The sequence below is a fragment of the Scyliorhinus canicula genome, chromosome 14 (assembly GCF_902713615.1).
Source record: "Scyliorhinus canicula chromosome 14, sScyCan1.1, whole genome shotgun sequence".
In the NCBI taxonomy this organism is placed as follows: domain Eukaryota; kingdom Metazoa; phylum Chordata; class Chondrichthyes; order Carcharhiniformes; family Scyliorhinidae; genus Scyliorhinus; species Scyliorhinus canicula.
This window is the reverse complement of record NC_052159.1, coordinates 72,500,885-72,527,199: the sequence shown is the minus strand read 5'-3', so window position 1 is coordinate 72,527,199 and position 26,315 is coordinate 72,500,885. Positions and strand designations below refer to the sequence as shown.

General features: G+C 47.8%; 1 protein-coding gene across 1 annotated transcript in view; it reads left to right on the top strand.

The window, feature by feature from the left end:
• Positions 1–26,315, top strand: part of slc9a2 (solute carrier family 9 member 2) — a 94,425-nt gene that overhangs the window by 53,370 nt on the left and 14,740 nt on the right. The window contains exons 4-9 of the mRNA XM_038818720.1: positions 10,183–10,400; positions 12,169–12,371; positions 17,103–17,192; positions 18,261–18,331; positions 22,544–22,705; positions 23,659–23,755. Of these exons, the coding sequence (XP_038674648.1) occupies positions 10,183–10,400; positions 12,169–12,371; positions 17,103–17,192; positions 18,261–18,331; positions 22,544–22,705; positions 23,659–23,755 (841 nt within the window). The remainder of the gene's footprint in view (positions 1–10,182; positions 10,401–12,168; positions 12,372–17,102; positions 17,193–18,260; positions 18,332–22,543; positions 22,706–23,658; positions 23,756–26,315) is intronic.

Genomic DNA, 26,315 nt, shown 5'->3' with positions numbered 1-26,315 from the left:
GGCACAGTGCTTAGCACTGCAGCCTCACGGCACCGAGGTCCCAGGTTCGATCCCGGCTCGGGGTCAATGTCCATATGGAGTTTGCACATTCTCCCCGTCTTTGCGTGGATTTTGCCTCCACAACCCAAAGGTGTGCAGGGTAGGTGGATTGGCCACGCTACATTGCCCTTAATTGGAAAAAAAAAGAATTGGGTGCTCTAAAATTTAAAAAAACTTCTAGGTATTAGCAAACCACATCCAAAACTTCCAAACGCTCAGTGGGAATTTCTGTGTCTTGCTAAGTCAAATTCAAGTTTATATTATCCAAGTCTGGCCCAATGACATTTTGCCAGCGGTGCAGGGACCATTGTTTCATAAAGCATTTTTGACGCATGCACCTATGTTTTCTCATGCCTGGTCAACAGATTTTCTTGTGCTACCTATTCTTTCTGTGCTTGTGGGTGCTGAAGAAACAGAAATTGTTCCCAGTTCAGTCCTACCTACCTCCTGGTGGAGACCTACAGCACACATTTTCCTACAGCTGTCGAGTGCATCGAGGTTCCTATTGTGTCAATCCTCCCGCTGCACACATTGGGCGCGATTCTCTGGCCTCATTGCACTCTCACTCGAGCGAAACGAAGCCGGTGAATAGTGGGAGAGGTGGATAACGAGAACCGTGCCGGGCACAAAACCATTTGCTATGCAACCAGCCCTCCTATAGGTGAAATCGGGATCCCGACGTAGCGTGGTGAGAAACCAATTATCACCACTTAAGCCCTATTTCTATACAATTTACGGGAGCAACCCCATATCCAGCGGCCTCCCGTGATTCAGCAGCCTCCCCAGCAAGTGGTCTTGCTGGTGCAGATTCGCACTCCTTTTGTGAATGTGGTGGATGGGCTACTGCGGGGAGCCGGGGAGGTGCGCAGCCATCTTCGAGCACAGGAAATGAACCCGGGGGCACTGGGCAGGGGCTGGGGACAACCGGGGAGTGCAGCCCCAGTTGGGAGTGGGCCGTCATGGGACGCTAGGGGCATCGGGGCTGGGGGTGTGTCCCCTGTGGGGCAGTGGCGTGGGTGGAGAGGGGCAGACATGCGCAGGATCGCCATGCCAACCCTTGGACCATGTGTTCCCGTACTAGGGACAACCCTAGCCTCTGCCTGTCTGGCCCACCGACCACCCATAACTCCCACTGACCATGGAGACCTCTGGCCGTGCAGCTGAAAGTTATTGCTAATAGGAAATTGGCAATCGTGGTTAAGTGAGCACTTCACACGTCCCAAGTTCAGTTCTACCTACTGTGCTCCTGGTGGGGACCTGCTTCGCAACCTTTCCTCCAGCTGTCTAGTGCATTGAAATTCCTTTTGTGTCGATCATACCTCTGCACACATTGGGCATGATTCACCGGCCTCATTGCTCTCTCGCTTGAGCATGGTGGTTAGCACTGCTACCTCACATAGAACATAGAACATACATACAGTGCAGAAGGAGACCATTTGGCCCATCGAGTCTGCACCAACCCACTTAAGCCCACACTTCCACCCAATCCCCGGAACCCAATAACCCCTCCTAACCATTTTGGACATGAAGGGCAATTTATGATGGCCATTCCACCTAGCCTGCTCATCTTTGGACTGTGGGAGGAAACCGGAGCACCCGGAGGAATCCCATGCAGACACGGGGAGAACATGCAGACTCCGCACAGACAGTGACCCAGCGGGGAATCGAACCTGGGACCCTGGCGTTGTGAAGCCACAGTGCTATCCACTTGTGCTACTGTACGGCCCACTTGTGGTACCGTGCGGCCCACAGCACCAGGGTCCCAGGTTCAATTCCAGTCTCGGGTGACTGCGTGACATTTACACTTTCTCCCCGTGTCTGTGTGGGTTTCCTCTGGGTGCTCCGGTTTCCTCCCACAGTCCAAAGATGTGCAGGTTAGGTGGATTGGCCATGCTAAATTGCCCCTTAGTGTCCAAAAAGGTTAGGTGCGGTAACTGGGTTATGGGAACAGGGTGGAGTAGTGGGCTTAAGTAGGGCTGGGTGCAGACTCAATGGGCCTAATGGCCTCCTTCGGCACTGTAAATTCTATAATTCTAAGTGGATCTCCTTGGATGGGTTGGCCATGTAGCATTTGGGGCTCATGACCGAGCATCCCAATCATACCTTGATGCATCAACACTGCTTGAACACTGCAGGAGGCAGCATCACAGGTGCAGCGGCTAACCTTCTATTACCCAGCGGCTGGGCCCCAGGCCCGGGCACGAGTCTGCTGCTGGGTGTTGGTGGGCAAGGGTATCTGGTGGGGGGGGGGGGGGGGGGGGGGGGGGTGCGGGAGTGGCCATGTCTTGCGGGATGGGGCATGGGATTAGTGGTCAGCCGCATCATGGTGTCATACTGGTTGTGGTGAAGGTATTTTAAATATTCCTTCTACAAGTGAACACCACTGTCCCACTATCCCGATGTACTGCCCCCCCCCCCCCCCCCCCCCCCGCCGCCCATCCGCAAACGCCCCCACAATGCCCCCCAACATGAACTTCACTCCTTACCCCCCCCCCTATCCTTTGATGTTCTTGGCCTTCCTTGCTCTACTGCTATGTTTAGATGCTATCAGATGTGGAGGCAACCAGTTGCTTACCAGATCCCGTGGCATTTGGTGCCTTTGACGGGTGTCCTCAGGGGCCGGAGGACCACAGTGCACTTGTCAATGGCACATGCACAGTCTGTGCCACCCTGTTCTGGGCTGTGGCTGCGATATATGGTTTCATCAGAGCGGTGGAACACGGTGAAGCTGGTGGCCACCTTTGCTAGTCCATAGGATGGGTCTGGGTTGGCACCCAGTGCCTCCTCCTCCTGGCCAGTGCCCATAGGGTCCTACGGTTCATCTCGAGATGGTGGGACAGCTGGTTCGAGCTCCGGCAGCCCCTGCGTCCTCTCACTCTGCCAGCCCTGGCGGCTCACCAATATCTGCACCATGGTGTCAACACCCTTGGCAATGCTCCTCAGTGACTGGGACATGCACTGCAGTGACTTGGCAAAGCGACGGGACAAGCTCCACAGTGTCTCGGCCATGCCCATCTGAGAGCAGGACCTGATCCTCAGCACCTCATCAAGGTCAGCCTGTTACTGGGTCATGCCCCCAGTGAGTCAGACATTCTGCCAAGGCTCTCAGCCATCACGGTCACCGACGGCGCGATGCTTTGGACACCTTCATTCATGCTGCCGACGTCGGCACCAGGCTCTTCACTGTGGTAGCCACCCTGGCAGTGTTGGCCTCGGTGCCACGCATTGCCGGCGCTGTCTCCTGCACCCGTAGACTCTTGGATTCCTCCAATCGGCTATGGACCTGCTGGGCATTTCGCTGACATCCCTCTCTTGATGTCCCGTCCACTTCCTAACGTCTCCATCAGCTCTGGGTAAACCTGTTCCAGATCTTAGCATCTGACTGGGACCCCAGCTGATCCTGGGATCCAGGAGACTTCCGACTGCTGTCTCACCTGGGGGTTCCTGCCTCCACTTGATGTGCATCAGTGGTGCTTAACAGATTGTGCCCCAGAAGCCTGTCCACTAACCCTGCCCACCGAGATGCATGTATCTGCACTGGTGGGTGAAGGAGATGACAGCTGTGACACATCGACTGTGGTATCCTCGGAGCTCTCCACCGAGGTGGTCTCATGGGAGATGGGAGGGGATGGGAACACCCCGAATGGGCCAGCGCCATTGGCTGGAAGATCTGGAGGGACATGAATACGTGGTCAGTGGGAGGGATGGGTCAGTCTGAAAAGAAATGAAATTAAATGAAAATCGCTTATTGTCGCGAATAGGCTTCAATGAAGTTACTGTGAAAAGCCCCTAGTCGCCACATTCCGGCACCTGTTCGGGGAGGCTGATACAGGAATTGAACCGTGCTGCTGGCCTGCCTGGGTCTGCTTTAAAAGCCAGCGATTTAGCTCAGTGAGCTAAACCATCCCCAGTGTGCTAAACCAGCCCCATGGCAATAACAACTAATTGACTGACAGTCCATCTGGGTGGGGCCCGGTGGATCCTCACCTCTGTGGCTTGCAATGACCTCTGCATTTGTGACCACTCTGTTCTCGACGACCCCCCCATAACCTCCAAGGCCCCTTCCTCAAAGATAGTGAGGATTCTTATGTCTGGCATTCCTCCGCCAATCTGGTCCCTCTCCGGTTGATTGTGGGAGAGCTTCTCCTGAGGACACACAGAGAGGGCATTGTTAACCACACATGCGGTTCACATTGGTGGGAAGGGGGATGTGTGAAGTGTTATGGGCCAAGGTTTAGAAAACTCCAAATTATACCATGGAGTTCATCTGACCTACAACTGTTTGTTGAATTGGCTGGGATGAGCACAAGAACCTGCCTTCAGGTATTATTCAACAGATTTCTTGGGCACTTTTAATCAAAACGACAAGCTTTATTCCAAGAATTTAGTTAACATTTGTATAAACAGACACAGCAAGAACTTTTATCAATTACAAACACAGAGACTCCACACAGCTACTGGAATCTATGTATAACCCTCAATGAATTCCTCTTTAACTGTTCCAATTCAATAACAAAATTCAAGTAAAACTAGAAACCCCTTTTCAAAGATATGTTCCAGCACATGGCATTCTTATAGGTATAAGATTGCTATTCATACTCTGTTCCCCTTTGCAAACAGCAGATTTGAATTCCTTTAGAAAGCAATTATCTCTTGTATGTTACCAAGCAGTCTGGAAACCTCTTTTAAAATGAAGATAGAGAGACACTTCTTTCAACCTGTGCAGTTCAAACCAGTCCAAAACTCAAAGCGAAAGTAAAACCTCACAGAGCCACAGCCCAGCTCCACCCCCACAAATTACATCACTGAAGCCATGTGATCAGACAAAAAACCTTTCTTAGAGGGACACTCCCATGACAGAAGGGAGGGTTGGGGTGATGCAGGGTTGGGGTGAAGGGGGGTAAAGGGAGGGTTAAAGGAGCAGCTGGAGGAGCTGATCGCATTGGAGGGTATGAAGGTTTCAGTGGAGGTGGGTGACGGTGGTGTCAACTTGCCTGTGCTGCCCGGGGTATATGTCGTAACCTTCTTGCGGCACTAGAGGCCAGTCCTCCTAATCAGGCTGCCTGAGCTGACGGCTGCTGCGACTTCATGCCAGGCAGCACTGGCTGTCCTGTGGCTCACCCTCCGAGACCCTCGGGGGAACAAGACATCCCTTCTGGCCTCAACTGCATCTAGGAGCCTCCCCATGTCTGCGTCTCCAAACCTTGTGGCCGGTCACCTCGGCGCCATGGCTGCGAGCTAAATGAGTTTGGTTGTGCAAGTGCTGTTTAAGTGCTGCTCGACCTGATTAACGGGGGAGAGGGGGGTGGGGTGGCATGCACAGGCCTTGCGATTCGGCTGACATTTGCGACGTTAAGTAAACCAATTAACTTTGAATAGCTTTGCTGGCCTTGCCGGGCCGAGTGCGTGGAAGCTTGCAGCAGTTCCCACACACTTAGAAATCTTCCGGAGAATCGCACCCAGTGTTCTAGCTGTGTCCAGCCTAATGAGTTCTGTCAGATTAAATATGGATCTTGTGTTATGCTTCTTTTGTTATGTCGCCATTTCAAGAAAAGTTCTTGATATTTAAATCTGAAAGATAATATTGTAACCCCTTTGGGGGCCAAGGACTGTGCTCCATTCGATTTCTCCCTCACTCAGCTGAGTATGAACTCCCCCAGTATTTGGGGCGGGTTTTGTGTCCACTGTAATAATCCTGTCGTTCACAGGGCGGCACAGTGGTTAGCATTGCTGCCTCACGGCACTGAGATCCCAGGTTCAATCCCGGCTCTGGTTCACTGTCCATATGGAGTTTGCACATTCTCCGCATGTCTGCATGGGTTTCGCCCCCACAACCCAAAGATGTGCAGGATAGGTGGATTGGCTATGCTAAATTGCCCCTTAATTGGAAAAGAAATAATTTGGTGCTCTAAATTCAAAACCAACAATTCCTCCCTCCAAACAACCCATACATAGTCACCAACAACATATACACTCCAACCACCACCACCCCCCCCCCCCCCCAAACACCCCCCCCAATGTTCGATGCCATCCAATTCTTGAAAATGTAGAACCCTTCCATCCTTCCCCTCAACTCAAACTTCATTTTCTCGAATGTTAAAAACTCCCAACAGATCCCCCGCCACACCAGGGCACAGGGTGGAGAAACTGACCTCCACCCCAACAGGATCTGCCTTTGGGCGATCAGCGAGGCTAAAACATCTGCCTTCGATCCCGCTTCCAACCCCGGCCGATCCAATACCCCGAATATGGCCCCCAGAGGATCAGGCTCAAGCCTCAAGGATACCACCACCGAAATTACTGATAATCGTACACTGGTTCCATTTTCACAAGGCCTTACAGGCCCAAGGAGACCTTTTAGCATGTTTGAGAATGCTCGCCACTGCACGTGATTTCAGGGCTGCACTGTCTGAATCCTTGCAGGATTCCGAGACCCGATACCCGGAGACGACTCCTTATGGAGGCTGACTTGACCCTCCAGATGGCGGTGGACATCGGCTTATCCCTCGAGAGCACTGAGCATGGGGTCCAAGAGTTGCACGGATTGGCAGTCCTGAACTTCAATCACCAGAGTGACTGCCGACTGACTGTCCTCGGACATAGACAACGCGAGGTGCCGCGAAGCGAGAACAACCACAGGACAAAGGCCGTTGTGACCGGGAGGATTCATCCGAAGCAGAACTCTATGATGGCGGCCATGGGCTGGGGACCCTGAAGAGGGCCGGGAAGCCAGAGAAGCCCGGGGTAGCCCCATTCTCCACAGGAACCCTAGGTGTCACCACCCCTAGAGGCTGGGAACTCTATCTGGAGGACCAGGAGGAAGAGTACCAGCAATTACACTGCGTTACGGCCCACAGGGTTGTGCTCATCTAACTTTAAAAAAAAAATTTTGTTTAGAAATTTACAGTACCCAATTCATTTTTTTCAATTAAGGGGCAATTTTGTGTGGCCAATCCACCTACCCTGCACATCTTTGGGTTGCGGGGGGAAATCCATACAAACACAGGGAGAAGGTGCAAACTCCACACAGACAGTGACCTGGAGCCAGGATCAAACCTGGGACTTCGACACCATGAGGCAGCAATGTTAACCACTGCGCCACCGCACTGCCCATGCTCATCCAAATTGCATTAAAAGTGAACGGACACCCCATTCACATGCAGCTCGATTGTGGATCAGCGGTCTCAGTGATCAGCCACCGGACGTTCGACATTAACAAGTCCGGTTTCCAGACCTTGGACCTTCGAGACACGGATCCTCGATTGCCAACACCAATCACAATGACCATGGCATATGGGGACCAGTCAGCATGTTTGCGTTTGTGGCAGTTCGCGGAGGACGACCAAGCTTACTGGGCCACGATTTGCTATGCCACCTAAAATTGGATTTGCAACGCATCTGTCGCATGTACCGCCACAGCCCGGAAGGAGTGTTGGCAAAATTTCCAGACATTGTCACAGAAGGCCCCATCAGGGCGATGGCCAGGATCAGTACAGATGAGGATGCGCAGCCTTGTTATTTCTGGGCCTGGCCAATGCCATAGGTGCTGCAGCCCAAGGTCACAGCTGGATCGTCTGGAACACTTGGGCATCATCCGGCCCTACCATTTCGCCAATTAGGCTGTGCCAGTGGTCGCGGTGCTAAAACCTGATCAGTCAATATGTCTGCGCAAGGACTACAAATTGACAAGTGAACCGGATCTTGACCGGACCTTTGCCCAATCCCAATTAAAGACCTGTCCGCAAAACTCAGTGGTGGCACCACATTCACGAAGCTCAACATGAGCCACTCCAGCATGTCTTCGATCCAGACTCTCGGAGATACGTGACAGTAACCACCCAGAGTATGTGTGAATACACCCGGCTGCCTTTTCAGGGTTCACCAGCCTGTGCGATTTTCCAGTGATGGAAAAAGTCCTGCGGGGCCTATCCAGGGGTCCCATATACCTGGGCAATGTACTATCACTGGGCTCTCGGAATAGGAACATTTGGAGAATGTGGCCAAAGTCCTCTGGCGTTATGAACAGACCGATGTCTATTTCCACAGACGGAAATGTGCTTTTAACACCCCCTAGGTCACCTATCTGTGATACTGTGTCGACAGAAAGGGCTTCACCCAGTGGAAGACAAGGTGCGGGCTATCAGACAGGCTCCAAACCCTAAAGACCCAAGTGAACTCCTTTCCTTATTGGGACTCATAAACTACAATGGAAAAACCATCTCCAACTTGGCCACCTGCTTAGTCCGCTCCTCAACTTATTAAAAAAAGGGTACCAGTGGGAATGGAACCCCCCGCATCAGAAAGAATTCCAAGAGGTAAAAAGGTAGTTGTCTTCTGAGAAGCAGTTAGCACACTGGCAAAGCCGCTTCTACTGACGTGCGATATTTCCCCCTATGGCGTAGGAGCCGTTCTTGCACACTGGATGCCCATTGGTCAGAGCGACTGATAGCTTTCGCGTCGCGCACACCGGCTGGTGCTGAGCGGAACTATACCTAAATTGAGAAGGAGGGCCTGGCGGATGTATTTGGTGTCTGGAAATTCCTCAGGATGTCTATGGCCTCACACTTATGGTCTGTACGGACCACAAACCTTTGCTTGGACTATTCAAGGAGGATTGAGTGATTCCCCCGATTGCATCTGCCAGGGTCTAGCAATGCTCATTGCTCCAGCAGTATAAGAATACATGCTGGAACACAGCCCGGGCACATGGATCCTATGCCGATGCATGGAGCCGCCTGCCTCTCTCCACAAGACTGCCAGCTCCCACCTCCACCGCAGAAGTAGTAGCGGCCCTCCACTTCATGGATTCCTTTTCAGTCACAGTGGGCTCGTGTAAAAGAATAGACTCAGACGACCCTCGGCTATCGAGGGTCCAACACGTAGTCCAGTATGGGGGCCAGCAGAGAGCTTTGCGCGATGATCTGCGAGCCTGTACTTTAAAAGGAGGCAACAACCAGGGACCATGGTCGGTATTCTCTGAAAACGCGGTAAGTGTTGACGCCGGCGTAAACACCGAAGTGTTTCACGCCAGCGTCAATGGGCCTCTTGGCCCAGCAATTCTGTTGCCCACAGGGGGCCAGCACGGCGCCGGAATGTTCTGCGCTGCTCCAGCTGCCGTACATGGCCCTGCATCACTCGGCACCGTGCAACATGGCGGAGCCATACAGCGGGCCTGCGCAGAAGACGGTAGCCTCCCCCCCCCCCTCAGATCACGCACGGCTACTGATCGGTGGCCTCCGATCGCAGGCCTGGCCATCGTGAAGATCCCCCCACCAGGACGGTCACCGCGGCCGCGAGTCCGAATCATGTTAGAACCATGTCGGCGGGAACTTGGCTGCTCGACCGCGGAGAATCGCTGCGATCACTTTCAACGATCCCTGACTGGCGCCACGTCGACTGCACGCATGTGCACAGTTGGCGCCGATTCTCTGGTCGCCGGAGAATCGTGTACCGGCGTAGGACTGCCGTGGCGGGCTGTCTCGGCGTCAACTCCGATTCCCCGAGCCGGCTCAGGCTCGCAATCCCGGCCCAAAACTTTCACTTTTTTTCAGATAAGGAAACATCTTCTGTATGGCAGATTTAAATTCCAGTATACTTGGGGATTGGTTGCTATAGTAATGTTATGATATGACTGGACTCAGTTTTTATGTCCCATGTAATTGATACTTGCTGTGTAGGCTTACGTGAAGAATGTCCACTTGGGTAAGATATAGGCTAATCAATGCCTGTAGCATTGTTCATTCACAAGGGAATCTTTAAAATCATCTTTAAAAGAGGTGCAGATGAAAGAAAATTCTCGTTGGAAAAGAGAATTTTTTTGACTGCTTTTGTTTTGGACGAAGATACACAACCCTTAAAAATGTCAACTGAATTTAAAAGCTGAGTGAAGTCCATTGAATTTTCTTTCCTATTTCACTTGCTGCACCCTAGTTTGAGATGAGCTAACTTAATAGGAAGCAGCATATAATCCTTTCATGGTTTAATACAGCACAAAATTGTTCTTTAATCTTCTGAATCACTGGGGCTGAGAAAAATCTATCATTAAACCGAGGAGAAAATGTTTTTCCTATGAAGCAGTGTCCAGAGTTGATGCATGTGTGTCTTTATGTGAAAATGTGTTGATATAAAATATTTCCTTTTCAGATTGATAGCCTGTTCCATAAGCATGAAGCACTATGTGGAAGAAAACATTTCAATCAAATCCAGCACCACTATTAAGTATTTCATGAGGATGTGGAGCAGCGTCAGTGAAACTCTCATATTCATCTTCCTTGGTGTCTCAACAATCACAGACGCCCATGAATGGAACTGGGCATTTGTTTGCTTTACTCTACTGTTCTGCTTGGTTTGGCGGGCATTAGGTAAGAAACAGTTCGTTTGCCTTTAAATTGATTGCATAAGGTTGTTCTCTCTGGCTTCACCCACAAACAAACTAATATTTGATTGCAATAAATATTGGAATATTAGGTGGATCTGTGAAGGAATCTGGTTAATTAATTTAAATCATTGCAAGGAAGATTGGATGGGGTCCTTTTTTTTGGAGGCATGCACTCCAGCATGCTCAATTTTCCAATGTCTGTGCATCCACTACTGCACTTGCATGCAGATCCAGGAAAACTTCCCCTTGTAAGTTTTACATAAACATTCAAAAGTGCACTATGCAACCGTATGTTAATAGGTAATTGATATACCTTCAATTCACAGTGAGGCAGAAAGAGCGAGTGAACAGTAGGTTTTATTAGTCATGAACTTGCCTAGCCAGAGTCAGTAGTACAGATGAATGCCGCCAACAAGAGGCCAGTCTATATATGGCCCAGGTGTGGGCGGAGCCAGAGGCCGAGCCATACCGGGTTTACAGTACAATACCAGGAAGCAGTTCATATCACCACTTCTAGGTCATAGGTTACAGCTTATGGTATCATGCATGCATTATGATGAATACATTCACCACAGTAATCATATTTTTCAGTATTTTATCAACTCTTTCAGTTTAATCTTGATTTGTAACAGATTATGGGTGGGATTTACCGGCTGTTCACACCGGCGGGAAATTCCGGCCCCACGCGGTGCCCACATTTGCTGGCGATGAGGGGTACTGTCAACGGTTGGTCCCGCTGGCGGGCTGCCTCTCCCGTCAAAAACACATGGCGGGGTGGTTGATAAATTCCGCCCGATATTTCTATGTGATCTCATCTCGGGTGGTGTTTCCTGTCTGCCATCAAAACCATTAAATAAGCATGTGTGAAAGTCACAAATTTCCATTGCTGACCATATTTGAACATTTTAGTTACACTATTTACCCCCAGTTTTCATTATCATACAGTTGGATATTGGGCAATATGAGCATGACCCTCAATACTCCAGTGCATTTATGGAAGTGACTAGCTTTGCCATACCTGAGTAAATCATCATCTTTCAGCTTTTTCCATTTCACTTGGGGTCACCACAATGTTGCTAGATCTCCCTTTTCCTTCTTCTCCTGTCAGTCACCCATTCTTCTAATTCCGTTATGTTTAAGTTTCTTGTCAGTACATCTTTCCATTTGGTCTTTGGCCTTCCTCTTCTCCTACTTTCTGCCAGGCCTATCTCGCATCACTCATCTCATCACGTAGCCTCTTTCTCTCCAACAGATGATCATACCAGTCAATCTCGGCTATTTAGTCGCTTCCATAATCTTAGCTAACAGCGACCTTCCCTCATCCCCCACCTCCCGAATATGGGTTCCTGACCATGTCCCTTCTCGTCACTCCATATTCCATCTCAGCATTTGCATTTCATTAGTATCCAGTCATTGTATTCTTTTCAAATTTCTGCACTATACAACAAGCCCTGTCTCTCAGCTGTCTTATAGCATTCTCATAAGAATCTACATGAATAACAAGGTCAGTTTAATTTGGTTTCATATGGGTCAGAAATATCTGCAATTTTGATTGTTACTCTATACAGAAAATGTGTTCAGCAAATCTTGTTGGGAAGGCGCAATATTCAAATCTCATCTTGATAATATTCTGCGCCAGCAATTTCTATGTGTTTCCAACAAAGTGAGCTATCCCTCTAACAAGTGATATAACCAGTTGACATATATATACATGGTTCCCAGTTTTTAACTGATATCTGTTTTACTCTCAGGTGTTATTGTGCTGACTCAAATCATAAACAGATTCCGAAAACTGGTGGTCACCCGCAAGGATCAGTTCATCATTGCATATGGTGGGCTGCGTGGGGCTATTTGCTTCTCACTTGTGTTTCTCCTTCCTTCTCATGTCTTTCCTCGAAAGCATTTGTTCATCACAGCAACTATTGTGGTCATATTCTTCACCGTCTTTATTCAGGTTCGAAATATTTCCCTACAAATCTTGGTTGTTGAAATATCTGTTACAAAACTGTGTATAAAATTATATATTACTCTATTGATGAGTATTGATAACCAACAACTTTGTCACATAAATACGTTCTTAATCTACCACAATTGGTACCATAATATTCATGATAATTGGTTCTATTTGAATTGCATGCTATTCACAGAATGTGTTCATAATGTCTGTGTTTTTTTCCGTGTGGAGAGAGCAGGTCACGTACTAGGATCTCAGCTACACATCAGTTTGATTCTTCTTCAGCTTTGACAAAGGGTCACCTGGACTCGAAATGTTAGCTCTTTTTTCTCCCTTCAGATGCCGCTAGACATGCTGAGATTTTCCAGCATGTTCTCTTTTGTTTCAGATTCCAGCATCTGCAGTAATTTGCTTTTATCCTTTGATTCTTCTGTTATTTGGTTGCCAAACGTCTTGCCATTTTTTATTGAACTGTTTCAGATGGTCTGATGTTTTGTATTGTGAAGCTAAAAAGTGGCTAGACTAATTAATTGTTCTTTCTAGATAATATCAAAAGTATAAATATCTGGTCAAAGTCACAAATGGAATCCATTGTGACAATGACCCTCCTCATCCTCCTGATCTTTCTGCAGCCTTTGACATAGTTGACCACTCCATTCCCCAACATCTCTCCACTCACTTTTGGCTGGGTGGAACCACTCTCACGAGTTCCTGTCTTCCCTGTCCAATCAATGACCATGGAAGGACTGATAATGTCTTCCTGCTCCCATACCATTACCGCTGATGCTCCCCGAGGATCTATACATGGCGCTGACCTATTTCCCATCTACATGTTGTGCTCTCTCAATTCTCTGCGTTTAAGGAGAACAGCCCTCTTCTAACCATTTCTCCACGTAACCGAATTATCCCTGGTGCCATTCTCGTGAATTCCTCCTGCTCCCTCTCCAGTGCTTTGATGTACTTACTAAGGTGTGATGTCCAAAAAAACATTTTGTAGCTAATTTGTGTATGATTGCTAACTTGTACCAAACTGGCATGCACGCTGACATCATTAACCTATACAGTGGAAAGTAACGCATCTTCAATGACCTTTTCAAAGGTATAGATTTTGCTCAAGATGAGAAAGCTGTAAAAATAGAAAATGTGCAGAGGATCTGCAGCTCTGAAAAGGACAAAAATAAGTGAATGTTTGAAATTAAAAATAATGCGGAAAATATCCAAATATCGGCTGGATTCTGCGTAGCCCTGCGCCGAAATTGCGTTTGGTGCGGGGACGGAGAATCCATTTTCGTGCCGAAATCGGTCCTGGCACCAGTCCGGCGATTCTCCGGGACCCGAGAATCAGCGTTTTCACAAATTACTCTGTGCGGCTGGCGGGGCCATTGCTCGAGGCCCGCCCAATGATCCTCCACTCCCAGCTGGCCATGTTCCCGACGGCGTGGCTCTAACCACCTATCGCCGTCGGAAACTTTGTGTGGTGGCTGCGGATACAGTCGGCGGCCGCCTTGGTGGGGGTGGGGGGGGAAGTCGTGCACCGGGGGTGGGTCTTATGGGTGGCCGGCACAGATCGGGCCGGTCCGATGTAAGGGCACGCGGCCGATCGGGGGGGGGGGGCTGCATTTCGAGCTGCGTCCGCGGTCCGAGTCCACCATGGCGTTCAGAGAGGCTGGAGGCCGCCACTGTGTGTATGCATGGACTTGAAACCGTAAGTGCGGGAGCCCGTATCAGCAGCTAAAGCTGCGTGAATTACTCAGAATCCCTGCCAGCCCCCTGAAGGTGAGTGAATTGGTTTAATAATGCCAGCGTTTTTACGCCGGCGTGGGGACATAGCCCCATTTTGGGAGAATCCAGTCCAGTATCTTTGTTTCCACTTTTCAGAGAAAAGTTATATTAGGAAAGCTTCCAGCATATTAAAATTATCTGTTTATCTGTTAAAATTTTAAAAAGAAAATGTACCCAATTCATTTCTTTTCCAATTAAGGGGCAATTTAGCGTGGCCAATCCACCCACCCTGCACATCTTTGGGTTGTGGGGCGACATACAGACACGGGAAGAATGAGCAAACTCCACAAGGACAGTGACCCAGGGCCGGGATCGAACCTGCGACCTCGGCGCTGTGAGGCAGCAGTTTCAACCACTGCGCCAATGTGCCGCCCCTTATCTGCCCAAATATAAGACCATTATTTGAGAATAGGAAGATAAAAAAGCTAGGAAATAAAAGGCTTATTGGTCTCACATCAATTGTGGGGACATTGTTAGAATCTTTTTTTTGAGGATGCAAGAGCAGGATAAAGCAGTCTATATGGATATTACATATCAAGGCATTCAACAAGGTTCTGTGTCAGCCTGTTAAGACAAAGAGAGATTTCTTGAAATTGGGATGCAACCTGTTGGCTAGTTTAGGGTATTGGTTAGACAATAGGAAATGGAGTAGGGATAATGGGTGTGTACTCAGATTGGCAGGATTTAAGTAGTGGTGTCTTGCAAGCATCTGTACTGGGGCCTCACTTTATTTACAAGTGGCTCAATGAAACTCAATGAAGGCATACAGCATGCTTGCCTTCATCGGACGGGGTATTGAGTACAAGAGTCGGCAGGTCATGTTACAGTTGTATCGGACTTTGGTTAGGCCACATTTGGAATACTGCGTGCAGTTCTGGTCGCCACATTACCAGAAGGATGTGGATGCTTTAGAGAGGGTGCAGAGGAGGTTCACCAGGATGTTGCCTGGTATGGAGGGTGCTAGTTATGAAGAAAGGTTGAATAGATTAGGATTGTTTTCATTGGAAAGACGGAGGTTGAGGGGAGACCTGATTGAGGTCTACAAAATTATGAGAGGTATGGACAGGGTGGATAGCAACAAGCTTTTTCCAAGAGAGTCAATTACAAGGGGTCACGATTTCAAGGTGAGAGGGGGAAAGTTTAAGGGAGACGTGCGTGGAAATTTTTTTACCCAGAGGGTGGTGGGTGCCTGGAATGCTTTGCCAGCGGAGGTGGTAGAGGCGGTCATGATAGCATCATTTAAGATGCATCTGGACAGATATATGAACGGGTGGGGAACAGAGAGAAGTAGATCCTTGGAAAATAGGCGACAGGTTTAGATAAAGGATCTGGATCGGCGCAGGCTGGGAGGGCTGAAGGGCCTGTTCCTGTGCTGTAATTTTCTTTGTTCTTTGTTCTTCAGAGAGCAGAGAATCCAAATGTGTTGATGAATCTAAGATAGATAATGTAATCATAATATTCATTATTGTCACAATTAGGCATACATTAACCTTTTCAAAAGTATAGATTTTGCTCAATGAATTTACTGTGAAAATCCCCTAGTCGCTAAACTCCTGCGCCTGTTCAAGTACACAGAGGGAGAATTCTGAATGTTCAAATCACCTAATAACACGTCTTTCGGGGCTTGTGGGAGGAAAACGGAGCACCCTGAGGAAACCCACACAGACACAGGGGGAGTCTGCAGACTCCGCACAGACAGTGACCCAAGCAGGAATCGAACCTGGGACCCTGGTGCATTGAAGCAGCAGTGCTAACCACAGTGCTACCATGCTGCCCATGTAATAAACGGTGTGTTTGAGAGCACAAAGTTGCAATGGGCCATTGCTAGATTGTGAGTGCTCAAAATTGGCAGATTAAATTTAAAGTGGAGAAAGTGCAAGGTCATTCATTTTGGAATTAAGTAAGTTATTTCCGAATTCTTCCTAAATGGTGAGAATCTAGGAATTTTGAATGAGCAAAGGGTCTAAGCATAGAAACCATTAAGAGCCAGTGGACAGGTACAAAAATATTCATGGAATTTTGGTCTTTATCTTGAGCATGCCAGAACATTACGGGATGAAAGCCATGGTAAAACTGCACAGAGCTCTGGTTAGATCCTATTGGGAGTATAGCATTCCGTATTGGATGCTGCAATGCAGAAAGGCTACATTAAATTTGGGGATTGCTGCACAAATGCACTGGAATGTTACTGGACCTAAAAATGTTAAATTGTGAGAACAGTTTTCACAGAGTAGCTTTGCATTCCCTCAAATGTAGAATACTATGGGGTGATCTACATTAAAGTGCCCAAGGGCGGCATGGCAGCACAATTGTTAGCACTGGTGCTTCACAGCGACAGGGTCCCAGGTTCAATTACTGGCTTGGGTCACTGTCTGTGCGGAGTCTGCACATTCTCCCTGTGTCCGCATGGGTTTCCTCCTGGTGCTCCACTTTCCTCCCACAAGTCCCGAAAGACGTGCTGTTAGGTGAATTAGACATTCTGAATTCTCCCTTAGTGTACCCGAACAGGCACCGGAATGTGGCGACTTGGGGATTTTCACAGTAACTTCATTGCAGTGTTAATGTAAGCCTACTTGTGACAATGAAGATTATTATTATTAAGGGGCTGGTTTAGCTCACTGAGTTAAATCGCTGGCTTTTAAAGAAGACCAAGCAGGCCAGCAGCACGGTTCGATTCCCGTACCAGCCTCCCTGCACAGGTGCTGGAATGTGGACCCTAGGGGCTTTTCACAGTAACTTCATTGAAGCCTACTCGTGACAATAAGCGATTTTCATTTCATTTCATTTTCAAGATGAATGAAGGATTTAATATCATAGGTCGGGAGAAATGAATTCCTCTGATGAGAGCGTCCAGAGAAAGGGAATGTAACTGTAAAATTGTTTGTCCCGAAATGCCAATAATTGTGCATCTGTATTTGATGAAGTAAATGTTGAATGTTGATATTTTAGGGAATGACTATCCGCCCATTGGTTGGCTTTCTGGATGTTAAAAAGTCAAGTAAAAAACAGCCAACAGTCAGTGAAGAGATTCATATTCGGGTAAGTGCCCGTGGTATTGTTGTTTATCTGTATCACATCCTTGCATTTATATTTCACTTGTAACATAAAGATTATGCCCAAAAGTCTCATAGAAACAGATGTCAATTCAGGAGTGCTTTGGAGAGGTGACAAAAAAAACTTGTTCGAGGGGAATATGGGACTTGGGAACAGGAGCAGGCTATTTGGCCCTTTGAGCCTGCTCCCCTATTCCAAAAGATCGTGGTCTCAATTTTACTTTCCGGTTTGTCCCCCATAATCCTTGACTCCCTTGGCGATCACAAATCTGTCTAACTCTGCCTTGCCTAATTCAATAACCCTGCCTACACTGCTCTCTGGCCAAGAGAATTCCCATACATTTATGGCCCTCTTGCTCATCAGCTTATGAAATCCTCATTTTATTTTCATCATCTGCAAACCCGATGTTGGCCTGCCTTCTTGACATTTCACCATCCTCACTGAGTTCTGAAACACTATATTGAAACCTCAATTTCAGCCATATCCAAAGAAAGCAATTCCCTAAAAAGTGGCAAGGAAGCCTTGATAAGACCTGTCTCTCTGCCAATGACATAAGTTGCATAGGAAGGGGAAGTTTGATCCTTCAGGAGTTCCACAATTCTGGTCCCTTACTTGCACTACCACTAGAGAGGGGAGGATAATGAAGATGGCTGCTTCACTGTGCTCACCAGTTTAGTTCACAAACTTGCTGCCGATACACCAATCCTGGCCACCTCGGCATAAAAGCTGAGCTCTTTGCGTTTAACACCTTGCTTTTAACGAAAGGGAAAATGCTGGAAAATCTCAGCAAGTCTGGCAGCATCTGTAGGGAGAGAAAAGAGCTAACGTTTCGAGTCCGATGACCTTGTCAAAGCTTTGACAAAGAGTCATCGGACTCGAAACGTTAGCTCTTTTCGCTCCCTACAGATGCTGCCAGACTTGCTGAGATTTTCCAGCATTTTCCCTTTCGTTTCAGATTCCAGCATCCGCAGTAATTTGCTTTTACCTTGCTTTTAACACCTTGCATGAAATATATAGCTGCTTTCCAATTTTAAATCTATTTTTTCTGTCTAGTTTTTTGACCATCTGTTGGCTGGCGTTGAAGATATCTGTGGACAGTGGAGTCACTATTATTGGAGAGACAAGTATGAATTCATAGTTTCATCATTTAAGTTTTATGCAATAAGTTAAATGCCTCTGATTAATTACCGACCTCGGCACCTAGAAACCTAGAAAGAAATAAACTTTAATTTTTCTGTAAAACTGATCTTGGTTAATTGACGGCTACTCTATAAGTGTCACTGCATTCAGCTGTGCAATATCTACATAATGTTTTTTTTTGCCTCGCGTGACGGTCAGGAAGCATAGTTTACCCTGTTCCACTTTCCAATCACTCAAACATCAGGCCAACAGATTTGACAATGGATACACTTTCTCCCCTGCTGCAGTCGGGCAAAAAAAATAACCCCTGCTATGAATTGCCCTATTGTGTTTGTGCGGCAGACCAAAGATAAGTACATGCTGCTGTTCTCTCTGCTCTGCAACTTGTCATTCAGTGCCAAATTTTCCCAGTCCCCACTTCCTCCCGGCTAGTCAATCCAGTTTGTGTAAATTGCAAGATTACCTAACTGCTGTGATAATATCTTGATAGGAGCAATCATTTTTATAAAAATGGAAATAAAATTGGGAAGGTACCGTTTCCCCGTGCAGTGGTCCAGCACCATTATCTTTGTCCGGTAATTGGAAAATATGCTCGGCAAAGCATGTTTCTCCAGTCAGCCATTTAACATAATTTCAGGTTAATTAGCCAATATTTTTAAACAATATTTTTGGCCAATAATAGTATGACCAATACTTTTAAACAAGTAGTTATACTTGGATTTAACTGAGAAACACCGGTGAGAAGGGAAAGTTGGAGCCAATACAAAAAGATACTGGGCTGGATTCTCTGTTCGCCGAAATCGGGAAATGCGATCGGGTAGAGAATAGCTTCCACCCCAAAATCGCAGCAGGTGCCAGATTACCGCCAAATCGTGATTCTCCATCATCTTGAAAACGGCGCCAATGCGTTTCACTGCCCGCGTACTTTAAACATCGTTTGCATATCATTAATAATAATAATCGCATATTGTCACAAGTAGGCTTCAATGAAGTTACTGTGAAAAGCCCCTAGTCGCCACATTACGGCGTCTGTTTGGGGAGACTGGTACGGGAATTGAACCCGCGCTACTGGCCTGGTTCTGCATTACAAGCCAGCTGTTTAGCCCACTATGCTAAACCAGTTCCTAAGTGGGACGAGCAGAGTGGGCCCACGTGCAATTCTCCTCCTCTGATGGACTGAGTTCCCAACACTGCGGTTTACTTGTGCTTTCAAAAATCGTGAACCCAGGTGTGGCGGCTGCTGAGAGAGAGGGAAGGCGTCCGGACTGCGATATTTTGCTGACAATCGTGCCGCTGGCCGGAGGGCTTCTGCTTGGGCCGGGGGGAGTAGTGGGGGTTGGCCAGGAGATGGGCTGTGGGGTCGGGCTGGATGGGTATGCTACACCATCACAGCAGCCAACAAGGTAGCCATGCAGCTGTGCATGCTGCTGACAGCCCGCTTTAAACCTAGTGCCATGGGTCATATAGGTGCCCCTCCCCGAGCACACCACTTGGTGCCCTCTGGCCCCAACTGACCCATCAGCTGTATGGGCGCTCCAACACAAACTATCCCATCTTGTAGGCTCGATAAGTGTATGTGTGGGGAATGTGCGGCTGCAGCTTGTCAGCCCTGCGAGTGTTGGTCAAGGAGCCGGCGACCCTGCACCGTTTGTCATGGGAATCAACGGTGTTCCATGCTGCACTGTGCTAGCCCCTCACCGGTAGTGGAATCTGTGCAGGTGCGGCTCCGATTTTCAGTCGTAAAAGTCCACGGATTCTCTGTTGGTGCAAAAATAAGGGTGGGATTCTCCGTTGCCTGACGACAAAATCGTATCCGCCGATTGGGCAGAGAATTCCGGTTTACGACCAAATCCGGGTGGGTGCATTTTTCGGATGCTCCGCCCCCTCCAAATCGGCATTATCTAGGAGTGACAGTGTCAGCAAGTTGCCTTGAGGCCCCCCCAAAACCTCCACCCCCAGTGGGCCGAGTTCACGTCCGCGAGGGTCGTGTGTGGTCTGAGTTTTCGTAAATCTGTCATGGTGGACAGTGTCCAGTGCCGGGGGGGGGGGGGGGGGGGGGGGGGGCTGTTTCATTATAAAACGAGACACTTCCTTCGGACATAGCCTCAAAATCGGAGATTCCAGCCCTTAGTCTCAGAAACGGAGAATCCCGCCCACTATAAGTAATCCAAAGTAGAATAAATTTATCACTAGGGAAGTAAAATGAAAGCATGGTTGGGCAGCTCAGTCGAGTGGAATGCGTGTCCATTAATATGTGCAAAACCATGGATGCTATCAGTGTCCTCGACAACTGCATGTGCAGCAAGTGCTTCCAACTGCAGAAACCTTGGGTTTCAGTGCCTGAGAGCTACATGGATAGCTCACACAGAGAGGTGGTTACACTGCAGTTCAAGGGACTGGAAGCAAAGAGGGAATGGGTGACCGCCAGGCAGTCCAAAAGAACTAGGCAGCTAATGCAGGAGTCTCCTGGGATCTTGCTCTCAAGTCAAGTTTCTATTTTGGAACCTGTTTCCTCCGAGGAGTTCAGTCAGATCCAGTTTTTTGGCACCACAAACAACTCAGCTGGACAGTAGGGGGGGAACATGAAGGGAAGAGCAATAGTGATGGTAGATTCATTAGTTGAGGAACAAACGAGCGTTTCTGTGGTTGAAAATGTGGCTTCAGGATGGTATGTTGTCTGCCTGGTGCCAAGGTCAATCGGTCCTGCCCATTTGGGGCGGGGTCCAACTCCGACACCTCGCGGGACTTCGGAGAATCCCGGGAGGTGCGGTGCCCGTCGGGAGGCTTGCTGCAAGCGAGAGCCCAACGCGGCTGGAGATTCGCACCCCATATCACATCAATTGTTTTCTTGGAGTTAAAGAAATAATAAACGGCAAATGTAAATCCTCGGTGAATTTTGATCCATATAATATTACAATCTTCGAGAGACTTTGAGGATAGGTTGAAAAGAAAAAAAGTAATTGGTTCTCAAGTTGGATAAACATATTTTTAAAAATCATCAAATGGAAAGATCCCGTAACCTCTCGCTTCATGCAATCACTTGATTTGATCCACAGTATGTCATAAACTAAATTATTGCCCAAAATTTCCGTTTCAATTCTTTACATAGTCCATAGTGCTTGATTATGTAACTTGCTTCAATCTCAGACTGAATCTCTGATTCAGCACAGGACAGTAACAATTTGCTTTTTCATTCTTTCGTGGGATGAGGGTGTCACTGGCAGTACCAACATTTGTTGCCCTTCCCCAATTGCTCTTGAGACGATGATGGTATTGGAAAAGTGTTGCAGGATTTTGAGTCAGCGACAGTGAAGGAACAGTGACACAGTTTCAAGTTGGGATGGTGTATGGCTTGGAAGGGGAAGAGCAGTGATGCTCTTCCCACTCCCCACGAGTGATAAGTGATGACAATCGGTGTCTTTATGAGTGAGTTTTCTTGAAGTCAAAATTTAAGCTGCGGGATTCTTCATCGGCGGGATCCTCCACTTCGCTGGCAGAGCACCCACGTCCATGGGTTTCCCGATGGAGTGGAGATGGCCATAATGGGAAACCCCATTGGCTGGCTGCGGAAACGGAGAGTCCCACTGCCGGCGGGAGCGCGCCCACTGGAAAATGGGGCTGGCGGGATGGATAATCCTGCCCCAAGATCTATAAACCAGCACTAGCTGTAATAGTGATGCCTTGTAGCCAGGTTTGTGAACCTTTAACTCTCTTTGAATTACAATAAAGACAATTGAAAAGATGAAAATGAACATTTCCTGAGAATATCAGCAGGCCAGAGGCTAGGAATCCCGTGATCAGTAACTCATCTCCTATGTCTAAGAACATTCTGCTCTTAAACCCCATCACTGCTTTATTGGCTTGTTACAAATTCACTCTGCAAAAAAAACTGGGCGGGATTCTACGTCCTGTGGTGTGCCCGCGCCAGCAGTGAGATTCTCTGTCCTGCCAGCAGGCCAATGGGGTTTCCCGTGCCTTCGGGAAATCCCCGGATGTCGGTGCACTGCCAGCGCATCGGAGAATCCTGGCAGCGGAGAATCCAGCTCACTATTATTTGATGAGGTCAGTTCTGTCGTAGCATGAAAGATGAGGATGAGGGATACTTTGGACATTGACTGATTATAAAATATATGTAACAAGTTTATTAAAGGAAATATATGCATTAAAACAATTTTTATCTCTGCTTTTACTTTTAGGGCCAAAAAGTTTGATCGCAAGTATTTGTCAAAGCTTTTGATCAGGGATAAAGAGCCAACGTCCAGTATTGTTGCTCTTTATAAGAAGCTGGAATTGAAGCAAGCAATTGAATTGGCTGAGTCTGGACAACTCAGTAAGGTGTCATCATCTGCTTCCCTGTTGTAAGTTAAACAATACTTTCATCTTGGGTGCAACAAAAATTCTAAATAAGCCCCTAGGAACGTGAATTGGAAATGGGCATTGCCTTCTGTGTTTTGGATTTGACGTGGTTAAGTTTGAAGCGGCTTTCATTCACTAGATTTACACATCATTGAAACTAGGAGGTGCAAGTTACAAGCAGTAGATTGCTTTAAAACAGGCTTCACGTTTGTACCATTGGGTTTATCAGGTTTGAGCTTGAATGCTCGGGGCTTTTCTTTGTGTCTTCAGGGCAGGAAGAATTACAACCCTGAATTTCTGAACCTGTTATGTTTCATTACAGTCACCCATTTTTTGCCTTCACTTGCATCTCTTGCTTGCATCTACTACCAAAATCCACATCAGACTTTTGTCAACTCTTAAACTTGATTATTCCACCCGGACTCCCTTTTGTAACATCTTAAAACCTGTGGCCGTTTCAAATTCTGCTGACATTTTCTGAATTCTCACCAAGACCTGCTCACCCATCCTTCCATGTGTTTGCTGATTGTGATTTGGTTCCTGGTCAAACATTGTCAATTTTTTTGTTTGCTTTCAAATCTGTCCATGGTCTCGACCCTCCACATCTTCTTCAGCCCTATAACATTTTCCCAGATCACTGCACGCCACCAATTTGTGACTTCTTAAGCATAAATCACTCCACCATTGGTGGCCATGTTTTCAGCTACTAAGACCTTGACCTCTGGATCTCCCTCCCTATCTCTCTTTCTCTTTTCTCTTTCCTCCTTAAGGATGCTCCTTTAATTTTTTGTTCCTGATGTTATTTTTCATCTGGTCTAACATCCCATCATGTGATTTGATGTCAAATCGTGCTCTGCTCCCCCCCCGCCCATAAAGCGCAAGATTGTTTTATTACATTGTAAACTGCTGCATAAGTTATTTTCATCTGGTCTTGATATTTTATTTGAATTTGCAGAAGTAAGAAACCTAGAGAAATAAAGAATGTCTCCCCTGACGAACTGAAGGACATCAAAGAAATCTTAGCCAAAAGTCTATATCATATAAGACAGAGGGTAAGATTAACAAACTACTTTGGCTACTCAATGTTTCATACCTGACACCAACCAATAAATCTCGTGCTGTCCTACTGATACATTATTCTTACGCAGTTCTTGGCAAAACATGTTTAACTGAATTGTTACAATTTGGAGGTTTTGTACCTGCTCTCCCTCACTATCTTTCCTTTACATCCTGGAGGCTGTGCTCTTTCTATTTTCCGTCCTCAAGCACTTATTTTACTTGTTCCCGTAATCTTTCTTACTGGATTTAGCAGTTTTGCACTCTCACGACCACATTCTCACTAGATGCTGGCATTGTTGTATTTATTCCTCATTTTTGTTGCCCTGAGAAGGTGGTGGGTTTTCCCCCCTTGAATTGCTGCACCCTTTGTGCTGATGTTATTTTCGTAGGCAAGGACTGCTGGAATTTTGTCCTGGTATTGATGAAGGAAAATTATGCCCAGTGGAAGGTAGCAGGAGACTTGGAGGTGGCGTGCTGTGCATAAACCTCCTGTTCTTGTCCATTGGGCAGGAAGTGCTGAGATCCTTGAGTTATTGCAGTAAGTCCTAAATTATATTTCCACACAGACCTGTGGTTTTAAAAAGTAAAACAATTAAAAGAACCAAGCAACGTTGTTTTGGTATTTCCAGAATCTATGCCTGAACCTGTTGTTTTTTTGTCAGCTACTTTGGGCTTGGGCAGGATTCTCCTTCAGCCGACGGCGGAATCGAGAGACACGATTGGCGGAGAATCGGTCCTGATGCCGAAATCTTGGCGGGCACCAGTTTCACGCTAAATCACAATTTTCCGATGCCTTGACAGCGGTGTTAATGCGTTCCACTCTGCACATACAGTAAATGGCGTTTGCATATCATTAGCGGGCCTGACCAGGTATTCTCTGGGCCCCTGCAATCCTGCGTCTCTGCTGGGGCGAATTCCCGACGGCGAGGTTCACTTGTCCTTTTAAAAATCGGGAAACAGATGCATGGTTGATGAGGGAGAGAGAAGAGTTAGGAAATGCAGAGGCACGACTGCGGGCTGCCGAGTTGGAGGGGGGGGACTCAATGGGGTTTACCAGCAGATGGGCCATTGGGCTGGGGTGCCCCCTGTGTTGTTCTCTGTTTTGCTTTACCTTGATGGTTTGGATGCGTCGTGTTAACGAACAAAACTATAAATTTATTTACACTACTTACGATTCATATTCCTAAAGTAAAAGGCTTCTATATTAAACTATGCTATCTCTAACTGAAAAACTCTCAAGTACACAACTGCTCTCTCTATCTCATGCCTAATCTTCTGTCTCTTCTTTCTTCTTTTATCTGTCTTCTTTGTTCTGACCCACAAGGCTTAGCCCCATCCTAGATACAGTAAGAAGTCTTACAACACCAGGTTAAAGTCCAACAGGTTTGTTTCAAACACGAGCTTTCAGAGCACTGCCCCTTCCTCAGGTGAATGGAGAGGTATGTGCCCACCTCTCCATTCACCTGAAGGAGCAGTGCTCCGAAAGCTCGTGTTTGAAACACACCTGTTGGACTTTAACCTGGTGTTGTAAGACTTCTTAATGTGCTCACCCCAGTCCAACGCCGGCATCTCCACATCATGGATCCCAGATATACTTATGGGACTAGCTCCCCAGACAGAGCCTATCATTCAAGGACCTGCCGGACCGGGCATGCCGTCATATTTGCCAGATCATGATGCACCTGGCACCGTGGGAGTATGGGGGTGGACACCTGCTCTCAGTGGCAGTAAAGTTGATGGACGCCCTGAACCTTTAAGCAACGGGGTCCTTCCAGGTGCCAAGTGGGGAGCTGTCCGGCATCCCTCAGTGCTCAGGTGCACCCTGCCATCATGAAGGCCCTATATGCCTGGTGGGCACAATACATCAATTTCAATTTGGACCGAACGACTAGGATACCCAGGCAGCGGGGTTCACTGCCGTAGATGGGATTCCCCAGGTCCAGGGCTGATTTGGAGGATGCATGTCCCCTTACGGGCACCTACGGTTACACACCAGCTGCATGTTCACTGAGTGAAACAAGATAACAAGCTGCTGTACACAAACCGAAAGGGGTTTCACTCAATGAACATGCAACTGGTGTGTGACCATGAGATGCATGTCTGCGCCCGATACTCGGGCAATGTGCACACCTTCATCCTAGCACACTTGATGGTTTCTGGCCTTTTCGAGGCACACCTCCAGCTGGGGGGTTAGCTCCTGGATGACAGGGACTCTTCGCTGCAGCTGTGGCTGATGACACCTGTCCGGAGTCAACAGACAAGATGAAGAGACCGCTACAACGGCACCCATGCAGCGACCAGCAGTGTGATCGAGCGGTGCTTCAGCATCCTAAAGATGCGGTTCAGGTGCCTGGACTGCTCTGGAGGGGACCTCCAGAATATCGCTAGGAGGGTCTCCCACAGCTTGGTGGCCTGCTGCATCCTCTGCAATATCGTGCAGCAGAGGGCCGACGTGCTGGAGGAGGAGTATGAATGTCAGTCTTCATCCGACAAGGAAAACGCGGAGGAGGGCAGGGATGGGCAGGACATAGGACCCGGGTAGGCACGGGGGGG